The 18,920-nt window shown below is 48.1% G+C and overlaps 3 protein-coding genes and 1 non-coding gene across 4 annotated transcripts; 1 reads left to right on the top strand and 3 right to left on the bottom strand.

Moving 5' to 3' along the window:
* Window positions 1-2,938: 2,938 nt before the first annotated feature.
* BCR38DRAFT_497350 (uncharacterized protein) lies at window positions 2,939-4,301 on the bottom strand (the record flags this gene model as incomplete). The annotated part of the gene is made up of 2 exons (XM_040864768.1): window positions 2,939-3,863; window positions 4,029-4,301. 2 exons carry the CDS (start codon window positions 4,299-4,301, stop codon window positions 3,012-3,014), a joined length of 1,125 nt encoding a protein of 374 aa, XP_040712370.1. The 3' UTR covers window positions 2,939-3,011.
* Window positions 4,302-4,606: 305 nt separating this feature from the next.
* On the top strand, window positions 4,607-6,003 carry BCR38DRAFT_476853 (uncharacterized protein; the record flags this gene model as incomplete). Its single annotated transcript, XM_040863055.1, has 4 exons — window positions 4,607-4,637; window positions 4,809-5,044; window positions 5,098-5,425; window positions 5,612-6,003. The coding sequence occupies 4 exons, from the start codon at window positions 4,607-4,609 to the stop codon at window positions 5,749-5,751; spliced, it is 735 nt and encodes a 244-aa protein (XP_040712371.1). The 3' UTR covers window positions 5,752-6,003.
* Window positions 6,004-11,526: 5,523 nt separating this feature from the next.
* BCR38DRAFT_497360 (uncharacterized protein) lies at window positions 11,527-12,330 on the bottom strand (the record flags this gene model as incomplete). Its single annotated transcript, XM_040864769.1, has 1 exon — window positions 11,527-12,330. The coding sequence occupies one exon, from the start codon at window positions 12,328-12,330 to the stop codon at window positions 11,569-11,571; it is 762 nt and encodes a 253-aa protein (XP_040712372.1). The 3' UTR covers window positions 11,527-11,568.
* Window positions 12,331-14,646: 2,316 nt separating this feature from the next.
* On the bottom strand, window positions 14,647-14,749 carry BCR38DRAFT_t288. Its single transcript has one exon. It is a non-coding gene; the product is annotated as a tRNA-Thr (tRNA).
* Window positions 14,750-18,920: the final 4,171 nt, after the last annotated feature.

Genomic DNA, 18,920 nt, shown 5'->3' on the forward strand with positions numbered 1-18,920 from the left:
AACGCAAGATATCCGGGAATATTGTTTTATTTACGGCACTATCGTCCCGTTGGCAATATTGAACCTTTTTCAATTCTCTGCACTCGGCTTTCCCGCCACATTTCTTATGAGGAACTTCCTTTTGCAAACCTTTTGTATCTTTTCTCGTCTTTATAACAAGTTTCGAATTGTTTTTGAACCTTTTTGCAGGTAAGGCTCGGTTCTCATCCATCTAGACCACTTCTCCGTGACTGCGATGGCATGCAATGGTGCGGTTGGGAACCATTCGAGGTGATGGTCCAAGCGATTTCGGCAATTTATGTTAGGCCGAAAATAATCAAGCTTAGCATGGCACAACCTCTCGATTCTCTTTGGATAAGAAACCATTCTGGAAGAGCTAGACAATTTGAATATAGGCTTTCGAGGACCTATTGCAGAGAAACCTCAACTGAGCCAGACGTTCGTTAACCGACTGAGTAGCGCAACCGACCTCGACGTACCTATCATTCCCCACCTCAGATAGTATGTATACAAAATCTAGACGTGGTTCTGTCGGGTCCAGTGGCTGCTTGGGGTTTGTTTCATCCTTCATAACAAGCTGTTGTATTTCTTCTCTCTTGGAGAACTCTAATTTGACTTCCCGATCAATGATCTCAAAAGTACTAATGTCATGAGCAGTAGGCCAGCACGCGGAGGGGTCTTTCATAAAATCTGGGTTGTGTGTATGCATTTGGTGAGTCGAAGTCGTCACTGTGGAATGTGCCGCAAATTTCATGGATTCTCAAAGTCCACAACAACCTATTTTTGGCAATGCATGGTGTAAGGACTTTGAGTAGGGAGCTGATATTGGCGCCACTGAGAAACGCCTCGGGCTTAATGAGTTCGTCGATCGTTCTTGCAAGCTGTGAACCTTTTGGCCACCAATATCCCCTTCACAGACAAGGACTTTGGGTAGAGCTCGGCTTTAGCAATTGCCGGACTTGCTTATCTGTATCCTCGGCAGGTGAAATGGAGGCGGAGTTCAAACTGGAAAATCGTTCCCTCCACTGCTCAAGCCGAGCTTTTTACTATGAAGGTCGGTTAGATCCTGTTTTGGAGCAAGTTGAACACAGACCTCAACTAGATGTACTTGGTACTGTTATTTACTAGTATTTTTAAGCTAAATTGCTTGTCAATCATTACATATAGTTACAGACAAAATCAAAATCGGCTTCTTGTTTTGTCTCTCTTCTCTTGTCTTTGCGCACGGACAATCCATATCCGGCGCTGGCATTCATGTACACCAGGCAGACCCACTTGGTACTGTCATCAATGAGTACTTCGGCCAGCCAAAGTCACTCAAGCTGACAATAGAAAATTGCTTGTCATCCCTTTGCCAGTTAACAATTCTTCCATTTCATGCTTGTACAGTGTTCTCGAAATTAACAGCACAGAAGTTGTTCGACTGGGAGCACCTACGACTTACAGAATGCTTCGCATACATTTTACATAGATATTGTCAGCAATATTTGATATCTGGTACTGCACTCGCTTAGGGGTTTGCAGGTGTCCGACAGATGCCTAAAACAGGACCGAAGGTGGGGTAAACTCTACTTGTGTATATAGCTGAGATTATTCAGATAAGCTGTATGTAGAGAATTGAACCTCGCTTCCTACCCGAACTTCTATATAGTAGTATCTCCTTACTTCGTAAGATAATGATACGAAAAGGCAGGGGAACCCACTGGTTAGGTGAATCTTATTCAATTAGATACTATAACGTTGCGCACTGCTGCATTATCATGGAGGATTGTGATGTTGATTGAGCTAAGTTAACCTCCGTCAGGTGTAACGGTAGAATGTTACCTATCTGATGCGAGTGCATATGGGGTGTGAATTGTTGTATTGGGAAAGGATGGCCAGGTCAGCTATTCTGGCCTGGCAGAGCTCTTTTATAGCTCTTATCTATCTTATCTCTAGCTATAGGGCAACCCCCCATGGGGTCACGTATCACTATCTAACTAGTGTACATTGTTACGGAGTAACTAGGGCTCCGCCAGTGGACTGTGTGCCACTAGTCCTCTGTTACATTATAGCATCCTCCCCCCTAGGTGCACGCATCAGATAACTTGCTCCTCCCTTGAACATAGCCTAATAAGAGGCTATTGTGTGCTAGTTACAGCAGTATATAGCACCCTTGTTAAATAAAACGAATAAGCGCGTAGCCGAACCCCGCAGATAGCGTCGGCACTAACCGGACCGAAAGCTGAACCGTCTTTGCCTACTAGTGAAACGGTGATGCGAGTGCATATGGGGTGTGAATTGTTGTATTGGAAAAGGATGGCCAGGTCAGCTATTCTGGCCTGGCAGAGCTCTTTTATAGCTCTTATCTTATCTTATCTGCCTTATCTGTAGCTATAGGGTAACCCCCCATGGGGTCACGTATCAAACGGGGTCAGGCGGTCGGTAGGATGTACCTATCACCTAACACACTGAACAGACGGCTCCAGTACCAATAGATCACATCTGTTGGTCTGATCAGACGAAGATCATGGTGCTGGCCGTAAGAGCGAAGCTCTTATAAGTCTTGTGCGCAAGTTGGTCGGATGTGCCTCTGAGCTCGTGTCGGGATAATTCTCAGAATAGGACGTCTGGCTCCTAGGAGTCGAATTGAAGCTTTCCCTAGTACTGGATTGCTCTGATCAGAGCAAGACATAATGTCTCATAGTTGTCAAGGCTAAAATGGAAAGGATAGATGGATTCTTAGAAGCTATCCCCTGAACGTGTAAGTGAATCATGAGCTGAAGCTTCTGAATTGCATGCATTGAAAAGAGTGCGATGATGGCTAACTATTGCTTGTCGAATGGAAAAGATAAAGAAGTCATTAAAAAGGGTCCGTCCTCGAAAAGAAAGTTGCAGTCACAAGCCTCCTTCATCAAAGCAAAAGATCCTCCCCATTCCGTCACCTATTTTCCCTGGCGTCCGGCCTTACCCCGCTACATTCCTCCCCCAGGTTCGTCTCTCTGTCCTCAGAGACAATCGAACCTGTATGACTACAAAAATTCCCCTTCTCCCAGCGATCGCAGTGTTGGACTTCGTCCCCTCTTTACTGCTGTCACTGCTCGTTTGTCCACCTGGGATTGTGATGCCCCCTTTGCAGCTCGCTCGTTGTCAGCCAACTGGGCCTCATAGGCGTCCCAGCCTTTCCATTGGTTCGGGAACCAAGGCAAAGGCCTGCCCCCAACTGTGACAGCGGTGTCGTCCTTCCACCGTACATACGTATTCCACCGCCCTGCAATCAAGCTGTCCCTGCGCTGCGTCCCCACAGGCGGCCTTGCAATGTCACTCGTATCGAGGACAGCCGGCTCTCGCCCGTTGTCAATGGGTTGGCGGGCGCGAGGTGCTGAAAGGGATTGCCCCCTCTGGGGTCTCGAAGGTTGAGTAATGGGTTTGGGGTTCGAGGGTCTTTGTGACTGATCAGAGTCCTCGTTGAATGAGATGCTGATGCCTACCCATCCAGCAATTTGCTTAGCCCACCGGCGTCGTAGATCATCTGCAGACTCCCAGTTGCCTTGGCCTAGCTGCTTAACAGCGGCCGGATCACACACGAATTTGTGCAACCAGTCTAGCACTCTGAACCCACAACTCCAGCCGTCCTTCTGATCAGACAGCTGCCATCCATAAGCATCATTTATTGCGGGCTCTGGCAGCTCAGCTTTGTCCCAAGCCTCGCAGTACTGCGCTACCAGGGCTTCACTTCTGGCTTGCCTGCCGGCAACAAGACTGTCAACTACATGGATCGTTCGGGTTTTCAAATCCACGAGTGCTCCAACCCAATGGCCTGTTGCTTTGTTAGGTGACACATTGCGGCATGACATCAACCAGATAAAAGCCGGGTTGTGTTGCTTGATGTCTCATATCATTGTACTGCTGAAACCATGCTGAGAACCGTCCTGGAGGGTCCATGACGACGAAGGCTCTCTGATCAGATGTTCCTTGGGGATCCCTTGGAGCAGGACGTCAGTGACCCCATCAATGTCCTCGTTTGAGAGCCATCGTGAAGTATGTACCTTTTGTATCGCATTCCAGCATCCTCGAAGTGTCACATCAGTCCATCGGCGGCGAGGAATTATCACAGGCCCTGGCTTGCCCTTCAAGAAGTCTGGGGTCGGAGATGAGAAAGCAACGAGACTATTCGGGCGGAATGGGATGTTAGTGGCAGGGGCATTTGGGATGGCTTTTCTGGTCTGCAGGGCTCCCTGGCCATGAAAGCTCACGATGGTGCTATGGACAGCCTGGTCCTCTTTGTTGGCCGACGGGCTCTTTGATTTTCCAGAAGGCATCTTGCTTCAAGTTGTCGTGTTGTTCGATGGAGTTGGAATAGGTCTGTTGGAAGTAGAAGCAGAAAATCTTCTCTGGTCGCTTCTGCCTGTATAGTCGCTCCTTCCATTTCCGATCGTAACGTCGATAACCGCTTTGCTGCCTAAAATGGTCTTGCCAACTGACAACAAGAAGTATTCGTAAGTGAAGTCATTCCCATCTTTTTCTTGACCAATCTTCAACTATTATTGGCATTTCCTTCCCACCATCACTTCCAACCATTCATAGACTTCAGAACCAGTCTGATCAGACCAATATCATTATCATCATGCCGAAAACACCATCCAAGCAGCGCAGAGGTTCGTTGCGTCCATGTGGGCATCCGGAATGCAGTCACTTTGTCTGTCTGCGCATGCCATCCACAAGAGGGAACGTGGGCTCCTCCCTAGTAACTCCTGGTGGTCGTTTCATTACGAGCCCCAAAAGCTCACCTCCTCCCTTCTCATCCACTTCCTCTTTGGGTCATACAGGCCGAGTAACTCGCAGCATGTCTGGTCGGCAGCAGTTGCTTCTTCCTCCTCCACCAGTGGTCACTGATAACAACGAAGAAGACACCACTGTACTCCCAGATCTTCCTTCCGGCGGGTTGACCAATGAAAGGCCATCTCAGATTCCGGTCTTCTCTTCGTCCCTGAAAGATGTGGAGCGCCTCTGGGTTCGCCAGAATGCTCTGGGCAACCAACCCCTGGGTGGGAAGCTCAAGAAGGTCCGTATTCGTCCTGATCAGAAAGATCTCTTTTGATTAACTTTGTCGCACAGGTCCTCACACTCTTAACCATCCATATTGTCACGGGTGCGGCCAAGGATCACTATGTCCGTTGGGAGATCACAGACCAAAAATTCTGGTCAGCCCTCCAGCTGCAAGACCCTGCTGCCTCTGCCTTGGCGTCCGCTCCGACGGAGAGGATCAAGGAAGTGTTCGTGGAAATCACCTGCGGAGGTCCCTTCGACACCTTCTTGGTCCGGCTGTCAAAAGATCGCAGGCGAGCCACCGGACTCTTCGTCCAGCTCTACGGCGACGAGAACGAGGTTCCTTGCCGGTCTTGTTCCAAACGTCTGATCAGTTCAGAAACTGGCGATCATCTTGGTATGTGACCCATGTTTGGCTGCCGATCGATTCCCGGGGCCTTCGGCCATGCCTGTGGTAACTGTCTCGCCATGGTGGAGGGCGAAAAATGCACCTTTCGCGATGACAAGTACGATCACCTTCGTGCTTCATCAAAGAGGGATCCTCCCCTTGTGAGTGACCTCTCTTCATCAAACTCTCCCGCAGCCATCAGCTTTGGCCTGAACGCACTCAGGCGCCTCTATGCCCAATACAAGGAACACAGCTCCCAGGCTGTCAGAAGCAACGAGGGGGCTCAGGGAGCCAAAGGAAGTCCCAGTGGCCAAGGCAAGGGATTCTGGGGCTGAAATGAAGCAATAGCCAACCGTTGTGCACTTGCAGTACTGAATCAATCACGCATATCAACATATCTCCTCCCCATTACCCACATAATTGCAGAAGCACAAAAACTCCGTAACTGTTAACAACTTCAAAACAAAAGCAAGAGAAAACGCAAGAAAACAATACGCCTGGTCAAACCAAAAACTCATCATTGTCAATCTTACTGTACCCATCCACCCTCTTATCCGGAAGTCTAACCTCAACGTTAGTCACTGGCTCCCTGTCGGCTTCAACAAGCCAATCCTCTTGCTTCTCAACCAAGGTTTCTCCCACGTCCTCATCTGTGAGTCCTTTATATCCATTCTTGTTTCCTTGACCTAGTCCATACGATAGCCAGTCGTCCTCTTCTCCGTCAAGAGGCATCCAAAATCCTCTATTGTCTTGTCTGAAGCGTTTGAGACGATCTGAAGCGTATGTCCCCTGCAACTTTGTGCCGTCAACTTCCATCAATTGACAAGTAGAAAGCGGTGATATCTTGTGAACAATATAGGGGCCACGCCAACGGTACTTTAACTTCACACTTCTGGATAAGTCGGTGTGCCTCGGTATATCGTATAGTAATACCAGCTCGCCCACTCGTAGCGGTGTGTGCCTCATCTTGTGTTTGTCTCTCTGATCAGACTTCAGAGCAGCGTTTTTCCTCGACTCTGCTAGTCTTCTCGTAGCAAGCTTGACGTCTTCCTCGTGCCTTTCAAGTATTCGAATCCTTCTTGAAATCAGGTCGTCCCTTGATGTGTTGGAATCCCAGTTCATAATCCTCCACGTCGGAATTGTTGTTTCAATAGGCAATACTGGATGGAATCCAAAAGCCATATAGAAAGGGGATATTCCAGTCGGGCTTCGAACAGTAGCCCTGTCTGCAAAAACGGCAGCAGCCAAGTGCTTCGACCATTTCGTCCCAGTACCTTCAGTGTGCTTCATCAACGCCTTCGCAATCGGTCGATATCCTACCTCAATGATTCCTTGAGACTGTGGGTGATAAGCTGATCCGATCCTAACTCTAGAACCAAGGCTTCTAAGCAGCTCAGTAACCAGCCCTCGATTCTCCGAGCCTCCGTCTGCTCTGATCAGATAAGGAACACCAAAACTGAGAATGATGCTTTCCCAGATCCAGTCCCGAATAGTTGCCGAGTCTACTTTTCGAATTGCTCTCGCCACGAGATAACCGCTTAATTCACAGCGAGCCTCTGCAATTGCAATGTAGCTATTATCGGTGGGCATGAATTGAACGTTCATTACCCATATAGCGAAGATCTCGTTTGGCTGGGAAAAATGATGACTCTCCACCTCCCTGTTGTTGGAAGCCTTTTGGCAAGGTGCGCAGGAAGCAAGTGCCTTCTTGATATAGGCGTACATCCCATTTCAAAAATACTGCCTTGTCGCGGCTCGGTAAGTGGCGTCACGTCCGCGATGTCCTAATTCTTGATGAAAAGATCTGATAATAACCCTTTGGTGTTCAGGATCATCAACCACTCGTCGACGTCCTTTATTGCCTCTTGCTCGCTTCCAGAGTATCCTTTCCTGAACCAAATAAGCAAAGGCTCTTTGCTTGAAGCGATTCTTTGCCTATCGTGTTCCGTATTTCAGCCTATCAGGCATTCGAAGCGTTGTGAGATATTCTGGTATCTCAAATGAGTCTTTGGTCCAATTGCCTAGGAGAGTGGATTAATTATCGGTGCTAATAGGGGCCGCTTGTGCTGTATTGTTGATTCTGACACCAATCTGATTCAGTTGGATATCAATAAAGTCGTCTACTTCTCCCTCCCATTGGTCATCCAACTGATCAGACGGACCAGAGGGCTTTCGTGATAATCCATCTGCGATAGTGTGCTTCTTTCCAGGGACGTGTTTAATCTCGAAGTCGAAATTCTTGATCCATGCAATCCACCTGATAAGGAGAGATCCTGGAAGATCCGAGGCAGCATCATTGATCTGAGCAATCAGAACTTTGGCATCGGTTTCGAGGATAAAGTGTACACCATAGACGTAATTCCGTAACCGCCGTAATGCCTTCAGAACGCCTCTACACTCTCGTTTCGTTGCATCGTAGGTCAATTCTGCCCCTTTCCAAACGCCGCTTTCGTACCTCGCGGGTCGCTCAATTCCGTTAATCAATCGGCCCAGCTGAGCGCCCCAGCCCTTGCCGCTTGAGTCAACTTTGAGAATAATCGACCCTGCGTTTTCGGAGTAGTCCAACGTTATCAGGATAGGAGCGGTAGTGAGTTTTTTCTTCAGTATCTCCATAGAAAGCTTCTGATCAGATCCCCAGCAGAAAGGCATATTTTCCGGAGAAGAATCGTGAGCGGCTGCGTAATATGGGCGTATAAGTCGATCCATATCCTGTAGTACACCGCGATCCCTAAAAAGGCGCGGACTTCTGAGACGTCATGGTATCTTTCCCTACTCAATGATCTTAATAATCTTGGCCTGATCAGGGGACCTCCCATTGGTTCCGCACACGTATCTCACGATCTTAACAGAATCTTGACACCAAATAGTTTTCTCGCCGGAGATAGTCGCCCCCGCTAGCTCACAGTTGACCAGTACCTTGTCGATATTGATTAAATGCTCGAGAACCCAGCGACGAATTCCAGGATAGGCTTCCGCGTGGTCATATTATGACTTCGGTCCTTTCACGCCGATGTCGTCTAAAAAATTCCTCGCTACGTCTGAGATAAGGTCAAAGAGTATCCTAGCTAGCTGCCGACAGAAGTGTGCCACTGAATTTGTCGCCCCTTGCGGTAATCTGGTCATTCTGTACAAGCCAATGGGCGTCATGAACGAAGTGAAATTGCGGCTCCGTTCACTAAGAAAAGATTGGTCGTAGCCCGAGAAGAAGTCCATCAGAGTATTTATCATACACATTGCGAAATCGGCGGCAAATTCGTCGGCATTCTGTGGCATGAATGCATCTCGGATCGTCACTGCGTTCAGCTTTGTAGCTGAGTTGATCAGGCGTAGTCCACCGTCCTTTTTCTTCACTAAGAACCGAGCGTTGCGGCAGGGCGCATGGGATTCTTCAAGGAGGCCTTTCTCGATCCTGATCCTTAGCATTTCAATAACCTTTTCCGTTAATGCCGCTGGGATAGGGATGCTTTTCGCTTGCCAAGCCTTATGCGGCACAGTCCGAATCACATAGTCCGGGCTGATAGAGGGCTTAATCCGGCCAATCTCCAAGAAATCCCATGAGATAGCTGCTTCCCTTCTGGTAAGAATCTCCTTCAAAAGTTCAGTCTCTTGGTCAGTCAGCATGGATTTAGTCTGATCAGAGATCGCCTTCCACCGTGTGGGTGTCAGTCGAGTTCCCCGAGGGAATGTCGACCACTTTGGTGTGAACTGCGAAAGCGGTCCCTCTTCATCTTTCGGCAACATTGTGGCTTTTGCTCGTTCCCACTCCTCTTCCTTCCAATTCAAGCTGCCAGGCGGGACAGAGCCGTCCTCAGGGTCTCCATCGACTGGGTGAACTTTTACTCCTTTTGGCTTGTACATCGTGTTAACTCCAACAGTTACCTCGTTTTCTGCTAATCCATCTGGAACTTGTCTCTTGAGACTGTTCAGTAGCTTCCGAACCATTCTTGTTGAGGGGTTTCCGATAATGGTTTCATCCGGGTCCAAGCCGAGAAGCTGCGGAATTAAGGAGTTGGGGTCTTGATCAGTTTTCTCTTGCTGAAGGACTGACATCTGGTTTGAATATGCAATTGCTTCTGTCATCCTCTGATCAGACTGATCATGTCCCATTTTAGGCCTTAGAGCGCCGATAACGCGGCCACTGTTACCGGCTGTCCGTTTTCCGAAATATCCATAACATCTTTCAGGGCGTGCTTTGATTCTTCCACAGCCCCCAGGGGAATAACAATTTTCGTCGAGCCAAAAATCATATTACCGATAATAGTATTTTGCTCAAAAGCAAAAGAAATCCTTGCTCTTATAATGAAGTTCATGCCTAGTAAGAGAGGCTGAGAGGCATGTTCATCGTCAATGACGTACAGGGGAATCATGATACACCTCCCCGCTAGCCATATAGAGCCTCAACGACTCCTCGGAATATCGTTCGTTCTTCATAGCTGCTATTAAAGCTTCGGATAGTGACTTTTGTTGTTCTCATCACAAGTTTGTGCTTGTAGACGTAGGAGAGGCAAATCACACTTGTCTCAGCTCCAGTGTCAACGATTCCAATAATCGGGGTTTCTCTGCCGGTTGGTCCAACTCGTATTGCAATTCTGAGCAAAGGTGCAATGTAGTCCGTCGCCTTTCTCAAGCCTGCTGCTTCAATGCCCGTCTGATCAGACCTGGTCGCATTCACCTGGGCTAACACATTTTGAGTGCCAACTCCGGATGTTTCTGGGACTTGCGCTTCCTCCCTAGTCAGGTAGACCACCTCATCCCAAGATTTCAGACCGGTTGCGCCTTTCGCAGCCGTAGCTCGCTTCAGGCCTTCAAGAAATTCAGGGCAGAATTTGCAGCAATCTTCCCAGGTGATCTTAAAGTTAGACTTTAAGTTCTCGCTGACTTTGTCAGTCCAAAATTCCACGGCAGTCAAGTTCAGAGTCCCTTCGCTAATACGCCCTTCAGGGACCGAAGGATCGCTAGACTTTGAGATCGGCTCAGCAGATGAGGGCTCATTCGTAGCAGTCTGATCAGACGAACTGCTTGGCGGCAAGTCAGTCTCGGGATCCTCAGAGAAGAAGGCTCTCTTTGCTCTTTTAGTGCGTCTGGGCAGTATCCTGGCTCCTTGACGCTTTTCCGCAAGTGCAATATTGGCCTCGTCAAGGTCTTCCAATTCTTCAACGATTGATCCAGTAAGGACTTCCGTGACAGGCTTGTCGACTGATCGGACCAAAGGCTCCCATGCATAGTTTCTCACCGGCTTTTCGGGAAAGAATTCCTTTCCTTCAGGGCCGAGTATCAAATTCACATTTACGCCCGCCGATGGCGCTGGGGCTGGAGTAGGTGGCCGGACTGTGGAAAGCCGGGGTCGTGCTTGATTCAGTGATGGCTAATACTGATCCTGGGGCGGAAACGTAGCGTCTGTGATAGGCCTATTAGACGTGTGATTGAAATCTCGCCTGAGATAGTATGCTGCAAGCTCCTTCAACTTTGGATCAAGGTTATTAGATATAACCCAGTCGCAAACTTCCTTCAGGATAGGCTTGCCCTCTTCTCTGGCTTTCTTGTCAATCCAATTCGGTACCGGGATTGTGGTCTTTCCTTCGTAATCGCCACCAAGATAATAAGCTCTGTACATCGGATCCCATCGAAGAAAACTGTCACATTTAAGTCCTTTATTAGGGTACACCGTGAGACAAGATGGCCAGGCGTAGCGCAAAAGAAACAGTTTCCAGTTGTAGGGCCCCAGCGATCTGGATATGAGTGATATTGTCCAGGTTCTTGAGTCCTGACAGTATTTACTTAAGCCTGGCGCTGATAATCGCTGTGCTGGTCTCTATTCTACTACGTAGGCGGTTGTTGACCCTAAGGCTGCTGTGATTGATACGTAACTCTTATGTCTTCCATCTGATGCCTCTGATCAGACGGACCTACTTGGTTCAATCGTATCTCTAAGGCTTTAAGTCTCTCCGTAAGGGCATCCATCTCCGGTTGATTAGAATGTGGGTGCCTCTGTTGAGATACCTGAGTTATTTGAGTGGCTGGTACTCGTATTTTAGTGGCCCTTTCCGTAACGACGGACGGGAGATACTCAGGGCTTTTTCTTTCTTCCTGATTAGAGGATAGAGTCTTATCTCCTCGCTTTGTATGGTTGTCCAGGCTGACTTATTCTTCGCCTATCCTCGTACTAACTTCTGGGCTTGAGGGTACTCCATCTTGAAGAGCTCTTCATACGTTATCTTGCCTTTGCTTATAATATCTTCGAGACTGTGACCGTGGATCCTCTGAAACAGGCCTCGAGTGCAGTCAAGGTCGCTTGGTACTCGTGCAGTATCCTTCGTCTCTTCGACTTGGATCTCGTGATTAAGACAGTACGTATAGATCTTTAACGGATTGGATAATAGGGGCTGCTTTTCGAGGTCTTTTAGGCGATCATAAGCACCCCGAAGTTGGCTAGGATCTCTAATTGCAAAGGTACTTTTCAAAGCCTTCGTTGCGGCGTTCCAGTCGTCAAGGTGATTGACAACGGCCTTCACCCTTTTTTGATAGGTCTCATTTCTAGTCCAGTACGGGACTTCAGTGATCTTTTGGATATTATTGAGTCGAGCTCTCTTAAAGATACGAGTGACCTGTTCAATCCAGCCAGATACGCTATCGCCGTCGAAGCGGAGATGCGGATATTGAGCTACATCGGGAATAGCATACGGCGTAATAAAAGCTTGAGCCATCTGGTTCAATTTTTCGTTGATCCTGACTAAAATGGTCTGATCAGAGCTAGGTGAATGACGAGTTTCGTAGTCGAGGACGTCGTCGCTCGTTGTAGTTGTCGCCGAGTCGCTTGTTGTCGGCGTAATTGCTTGCTTTCCAGTGGTAGGTGCTGGAGGTAAGAGCTTTTCGTCGCTCCCTTCTTGCTTATCTTGCCTTAATCTCTTGGGCATGTAAGCGTTTTCGAATGAGATCTGCGTAGTGATGTGAAAAATTGGTCCGCCTTGCGTGTTTTCTTCCGATCTTTGCTATGTGATCTCTCTCTTCTTCTTCTTAAGAGCTATTCTTCTGTGGGTCTTGCTCTACTGGTCGAATCTCTGTGCCTGAATCTCTCTGCGTTCTTCTTCTTCAGAAAAGGAGTGTTGAAGCCGTGGTGTTCGGGTCCAATCCCGTACTACTCTTGCTCCCTTTTTCTCCTTCTTCTGTCTCTCCGATCGCTGATGATTCGTCTCTTTTCTCTCTTGCTGATTCTCTCTTTCTCTGATTGATGATACTGATTGCTGTTTTTCGTGTCTCTGTGTCCTTTTATCTTCCAAATAAGAGCCGAGGAGCTCTACACTAAGTCTTAGTACTTTGATAGTGGCCAAACTTAATCTGCATAGCTCGCGGGCAATTTCAGCTGTTATTTTCCAGGCTTCATTATTTTTGATGGCCTATAGACAGCGTGGAACAGACTCTAACCATGCCCAGTTATTAAACTTGTTATAGTTTTGAAGTCCTACGCCCGTTAGTCTGACAGCTACAGCGCCACTATGGTAATTTCGATAAATTTGAGGGGCTTCTGCAATTCTTCGTCGAATTCCCATGTTCGCTGTTATAATTGTCGTCTCTTGGCTGGAAGCCTCGTGGCACCACCCTAAATTCGCTGGTCCTGGCTCCATTTCCGAAATGTCCGTGTCCATGCCCCTGAAAGCATTTTGGGGGTCTCCGTCATGCCCTTTTCGCAACTGATCCGTACGGTCCTGCTGTCCTCCATCATCTAACACACGCGAGAGACCCAGTGCCGTGAAGCATCTGAATTGTGTCGCCTCCCTCTGATCACCATTGAAACGGGGTCAGGCGGTCAGTAGGATATACCTACCACCTAACACACTGAACAGACGGCTCCAGTACCAATAGATCACATCTGTTGGTCTGATCAGACGGAGATCATGGTGCTGGCCGTAAGAGCGAAGCTCTTATAAGTCTTGTGCGCAAGTTGGTCGGATGTGCCTCTGAGACTCGTGTCGGGATAATTCTCAGAATAGGACGTCTGGCTCCTAGGAGTCGAATTAAAGCTTTCCCTAGTACTGGATTGCTCTGATCAGAGCAAGACATAATGTCTCATAGTTGTTAAGGCTAAAATGGAAAGGATAGATGGATTCTTAGAAGCTATCCCCTGAACGTGTAAGTGAATCATGAACTGAAGCTTCTGAATTGCATGCATTGAAAAGAGTGCGATGATGGCTAACTATTGCTTGTCGAATGGAAAAGATGAAGAAGTCATTAAAAAGGGTCCGTCCTCGAAAAGAAAGTTGCAGCCACAAGCCTCCTTCATCAAAGCAAAAGATCCTCCCCATTCCGTCACCTATTTTCCCTGGCGTCCGGCCTTACCCCGCTACATCATCTAGACTCTTTATGCGTGGGAAATAAGGACAAGCCAAGTTGAGAGGCATTAACGGAGGTACTAGACGCAAACCACTCTTTCGGAGCCCTGTTTCCTTCTTCTTCTTTCTTCGTTTTGACCCCGATCATTTAATGGCTAATAATCATCTTTGAGTTTCGAGTCGATTAAGGGGCGGTTTGACGTGAAGCGGACTTAATAGCGCTAGAACATCGGGTAATCGAATAATATATAAATAAATAATATTAAATACGCCGTAGGTGTTAACCCTCGGTACCTCTACAAGTACTCCCTTAAGGGGCTATAGATGATATAGCGAGCCCTTAAGCCGCGTCGGGCGGTTATACAGGTAAACTTGTAGCCAAACGACTACTAAACCTCCTGTCCCTCCCTAAGTCTGTGCTACAACCCCTGCCTGAACTACCGATAAGTGTGGTAATGTGGCACTTAAATTCGTCCTCAGGGGTGGGATGCTGCTGATGTGCAGAAGATGCTCGACTATTTTTTGTCGCGACAAGTCGTGGTATCTGCTAATTGGGGTTCTCGTCGAGCGTATACATCTCAACCATACGCTCAAGTGGATAGACCGTAACGTGGTCTAGACACTCGCAAGAATCGCGGCGAGAGGGCGTGCTGCGCGCCTTCTATCGTGAGGGGACGGGTTCGCCGACGAGCGTTGTCGGATAGGCGAAGTCCGATAAGGGGTCGGATTAACGATTCGAATTCTGGACCGGCTGTCGAGTTATATTCCGCCGACGTAGTGCTTGACGGTCGACTGGCTAGGATGCTCGTAATCCTAAACTGCACCAATCTCCCTATTATCGCTAGGTAGGCGAAGTCAACAAGGTGGGCAGCGCGCCGTAAGGGTTGACTAAACCCCCTTGTGTGTCAGCTGCGGGATTCGAACCCGCGACTCGTCACCGACCCAAGTGGGCGAGGCTCAAATCGGGACTTATCTACCAGCGAAGTGACCAACTACACCAGCCGACCGAATAATATATATTTGTATGTGCTATGATACTGTCTGTGGTTTTGAGCTGCTAATATAGCTATGCTGCACGTGTAGCGACATTGTGTTAGACTCAAGTTCTCTAAATTACGGTAGTGTAAATTTTTATTATATGTAAGTACGTTTCTTAAAAAAATCCTTGACGTAAGGGTTTCCTGACGTACGCGTAGAACATCTCACGATGTCAGTACTTGACACAGCCTTGCTTGCAACGTACGCTTGAGCAAGCTCTACACTCGAGATTCTCAAGATATTTGACACACCGTGCTTGACATATAGAGTACTGAGCCTATCGAGAATCGATTAGACAGGAGACATCCCCCTAAGAATAACACAAGGCAATCTACCTCTACTATCTTTGTGAATACTCAGGTCTCTAGGATATGTCTGTAGATGCTATCTGTGGCATCACTTCCACCTATGACGTAATGCCGGAGCGCAAACTCAGCAATTCGCAAAATTAGAACCGTGGGCCGCAAAACTGGTATATGCCACGTTGATCACCAGCGTAGACCTCAAGGCCTGCGTAAGTGTCTTGATGTGCGTTTATTGGCACGGATCAGCGAGTGCAGACTTCTTTGGAGGTCTTGGCCTTCTGAAGTTGCCTCCCAGAGGTTGTAGCTTAACGTGACCATGTTGATCTACGTGCTGAGTTGTTGACAAAATTCCCAGATCGGATACTTCTGCATTGGGTACGGGCTATAGCGATAGAGCTTTTCTTATCCCGAACTCAATATTTGGAATCAGGGAACGACCCATGTAGGCAATCTGGACGAGGAAATACCGAATTGGTCAATATTGCGAGTCCCTGCGGAGCGAACTAGCGTCAGATGCGGTCCTGGTTATACGTACGCCTGTACAAGCCTGAGCCTCGGGTGGCCTCATCCTTTTTGTTTAACATTGAAATAACGGCTGAGGATGTCGCGGTCGAAATAGAGTCGCTTATGCATCCAAATCGTATCTGCAGATGCCCTGGTGGAGCTTGATTAAGAGATAACGTCTGTGAACCTATCTCTTCAATTAATAATGTCAGGGTCATGATGGCTATGGTTGGGATTAAGCATTTCTAGCTTATTCAGCGTAATTCACAAGTCGCGAGTATTATCGGAAATTGCGAGGTAGGATAACGTGAATGTACACCGAGCTGGCCATGACACCGAGCTGGCCACTTTCATGCGCCAACGCGACCGGCCAACTTAATGTTTGATTTTCTCAACAACCAATTATGGCAAAGTCATACAACGAAGCATACTTAATGCTAGCCCTTCAAGCTCTCAAAAATGACCAAAAACTTAGTCTCCGACAAGCGGCAAAAATGTACCAAGTCCCCCGAAGCACCCTCCAAACGCGTAAAAACGGCGTACCTTTCCGACGCGATATTTTGCCCAATTCACGAACTATGACAGAATTAGAAGAGGAGGTAATTATCAAGCATATACTGGACTTAGATGCACGAGCGTTTCCGCCCCGGATTGCTGATGTGGAAGCAATGGCAAATTCTATCCGCGCGACACGTAACGCAGGGCCCATTGGAACGCGCTGGGCCTCGAGGTTCGTCGCACGTCGCAAAGAGTTGAAAACTCGTTGGAACCGTCCTTACGATTACTAAAGGGCCCAATGCGAAGATCCAAAGCTTATTGCAGATTGGTTTCGGCTTGTTGCGAATGTTATCGCGAAATACGGTATCAAAGAGTCGGACATCTACAACTTCGACGAGACTGGGTTTATGATTGGCAAGATCTCAACCAATATAGTAGTTACAAGCTCTGAACGACGTGCCAGGACGAAATCAATACAGCAAGGTAACCGTGAATGGGTTACCGTAATCCAAGCGGTCCAGTCTACCGGTTGGGCGCTGCCGCCGTTTATCGTTGTTGCGGGCCGATACCACCTCTCTTCTTGGTACGAAGACGACAACATTCCGAAAGATTAGAGAATTAGACCTAGTCCAAAAGGATGGATGACTAACGAGATCGGTATGGAATTTATTAAATACTTCGATAATTGTACGAAAGATCGAAAGTCCGAGATATATCGATTGTTAGTGTTGGACGGTCATGAGAGCCACATTTCCGGCGATTTCGAGTTATATTTCAAAGAACACAAAATTGTAACTTTGTGTATGCCTCCACACTCATCTCATATCCTCTAGCCACTTGACGTGGCCTGTTTCGGTCCATTAAAGCGGGTGTACGGCCAGATGGTAGAGAAATTGATACGCCGGTCACTAACACATATCGCGAAGGAGGACTTCTTTCCTATCTTTAAAGACGCCTACTTTGCAGTTTTCGGCGAAAAAACGTTCAAGCTGGCCTTCGAAGGGCAGGACTTGTTCCATTCAATCCAGAAAGTGTGATTTCAAAGCTGGACGTACGATTACGGACCCCGACGCCTGTTGGCTCCCCAGAAATCGCAACCCGACCGTGGGTATCAAAGACGCCACAGAACCCGATAGAGGCTCATGCACAGTCTACTTTTTTGAAAAAGCGCATATCCGAGCATCAGAATAGCTCTCCGACGAATATTTTCTCAGCTGTCGACCAGTTTGCGAAGGGAGCAAAAATGATAATGCACGAGCTCGCCCTCGTACGGGCCGAGTGCGCTGAGCTTCGAGAGGCAAATAAGATGCTAAGCAGGCGCCGGAGGACTAAAAAAATGCAATTACGGGAAGGAGAATCACTTATTTTCCAAGAAGGACAGGACCTACGGGACTCTAGGGAGTTGATGACGCAGATACAGCAAGAAGAGCGCCGAAATGGTGGTCGCGCAAAGCGTGTTGAAACGCGCCCGAGGCGTTGTGGTATTTGCAACGGGACTGGGCATAATGCGCGAACTTGTAAGATCGCATTGCCATCTTCTGGAGAAGAAGATTCAGAGTAGTTTCAATTGATTTACGGCGTTGTGGTTTTACAATCGTAAAATTTCTATGCGAGGTTATGTAAGGGTGGCCAGCTCGGTGTCATGGCCAGCTCGGTGTACAATCACGTTAGTTTCTATAAATAGGATGAAATTAATTATAGTTACATCGAGGCTATTATCAAAAAGACTATGGGCCTGCTGAAAATCTGTGGTGAACCCCTATGGGAGATCCTAGCGGATATAGCGACCGCAAGCTTTAGGCTAGGATACTACCCGGAGCGCCTCCGCTCGGCAAAGGTAGTCTTTATCCCTAAGCCGAACAAAACGACAGCCCAAAAGCATACCCCTAGCGGCTGGCGACCGATAGCGCTGCTTAGTACGATAGGGAAGGTGATAGAGGCGGTGATGTGCCAGCGTATCACTACCGTCGCGGAGACGGCCGGTCTGCTACTAAACGGCCAAATGGGTAACTGAAAAGGGCGGTCCACCGAATTAGCGATACGTATAGTTGAGGACGTAACCCATACAGCGTGGAGGCGCGGAGGGATCGCCTCACTATTACAACTTGATATCAAGGGGGAGTTCAACACAGTCAACTACAGGCGTTTGATTTCCATACTATCCCGGAAGGGCTACCCGGAGTGGGTTCGGGAATGGGTACACAGCTTCGTAGAGGATAGGACAGTACGCCTCCGGTTCGACGGTAAGGAGTCAGAGCCAATCCCTCTACGAGCTGGCGTCCCCCAGGGGTCGCCACTCTCCCCGATACTATTTATCCTATATATCTCGACGCTATATGAGTGATGCGAGTGCATATGGGGTGTGAATTGTTGTATTGAAAAGGATGGCCAGGTCAGCTATTCTGGCCTGGCAGAGCTCTTTTATAGCTCTTATCTATCTTATCTCTAGCTATAGGGCAACCCCCCATGGGGTCACGTACCAATGAGGAACTAGCGGAGAAACACCCCCTACTCTTAGTCGTGGGGTTCGCGGACGATACGAACCTACTTAGCGTTAGCACAGACACGGGCACGACCTGCCGCCGACTAGAAGACGCTTGGGCTATGTGACGGGCTCACTGCGAAACTATACAGCTCAACATGGCCAAATACTGTTAATTATCTAACTGAGGAGGAAAGTAAAATAAGCGAGTTTTCCGAGAACACAAACTATGTTTTTATATGTCCTCGATGGTTTCTTTATTACCCTTGACCCTTACATTTTGTTGGATCCGGACGCAAGGTTCTTGCAGCTCCGGATCCTATTTCAGGCACAGCCTGTCACAAGCGGTA

Source organism: Pseudomassariella vexata (assembly GCF_002105095.1).
Source record: "Pseudomassariella vexata strain CBS 129021 chromosome Unknown BCR38scaffold_12, whole genome shotgun sequence".
Classification (NCBI taxonomy): domain Eukaryota; kingdom Fungi; phylum Ascomycota; class Sordariomycetes; order Amphisphaeriales; family Pseudomassariaceae; genus Pseudomassariella; species Pseudomassariella vexata.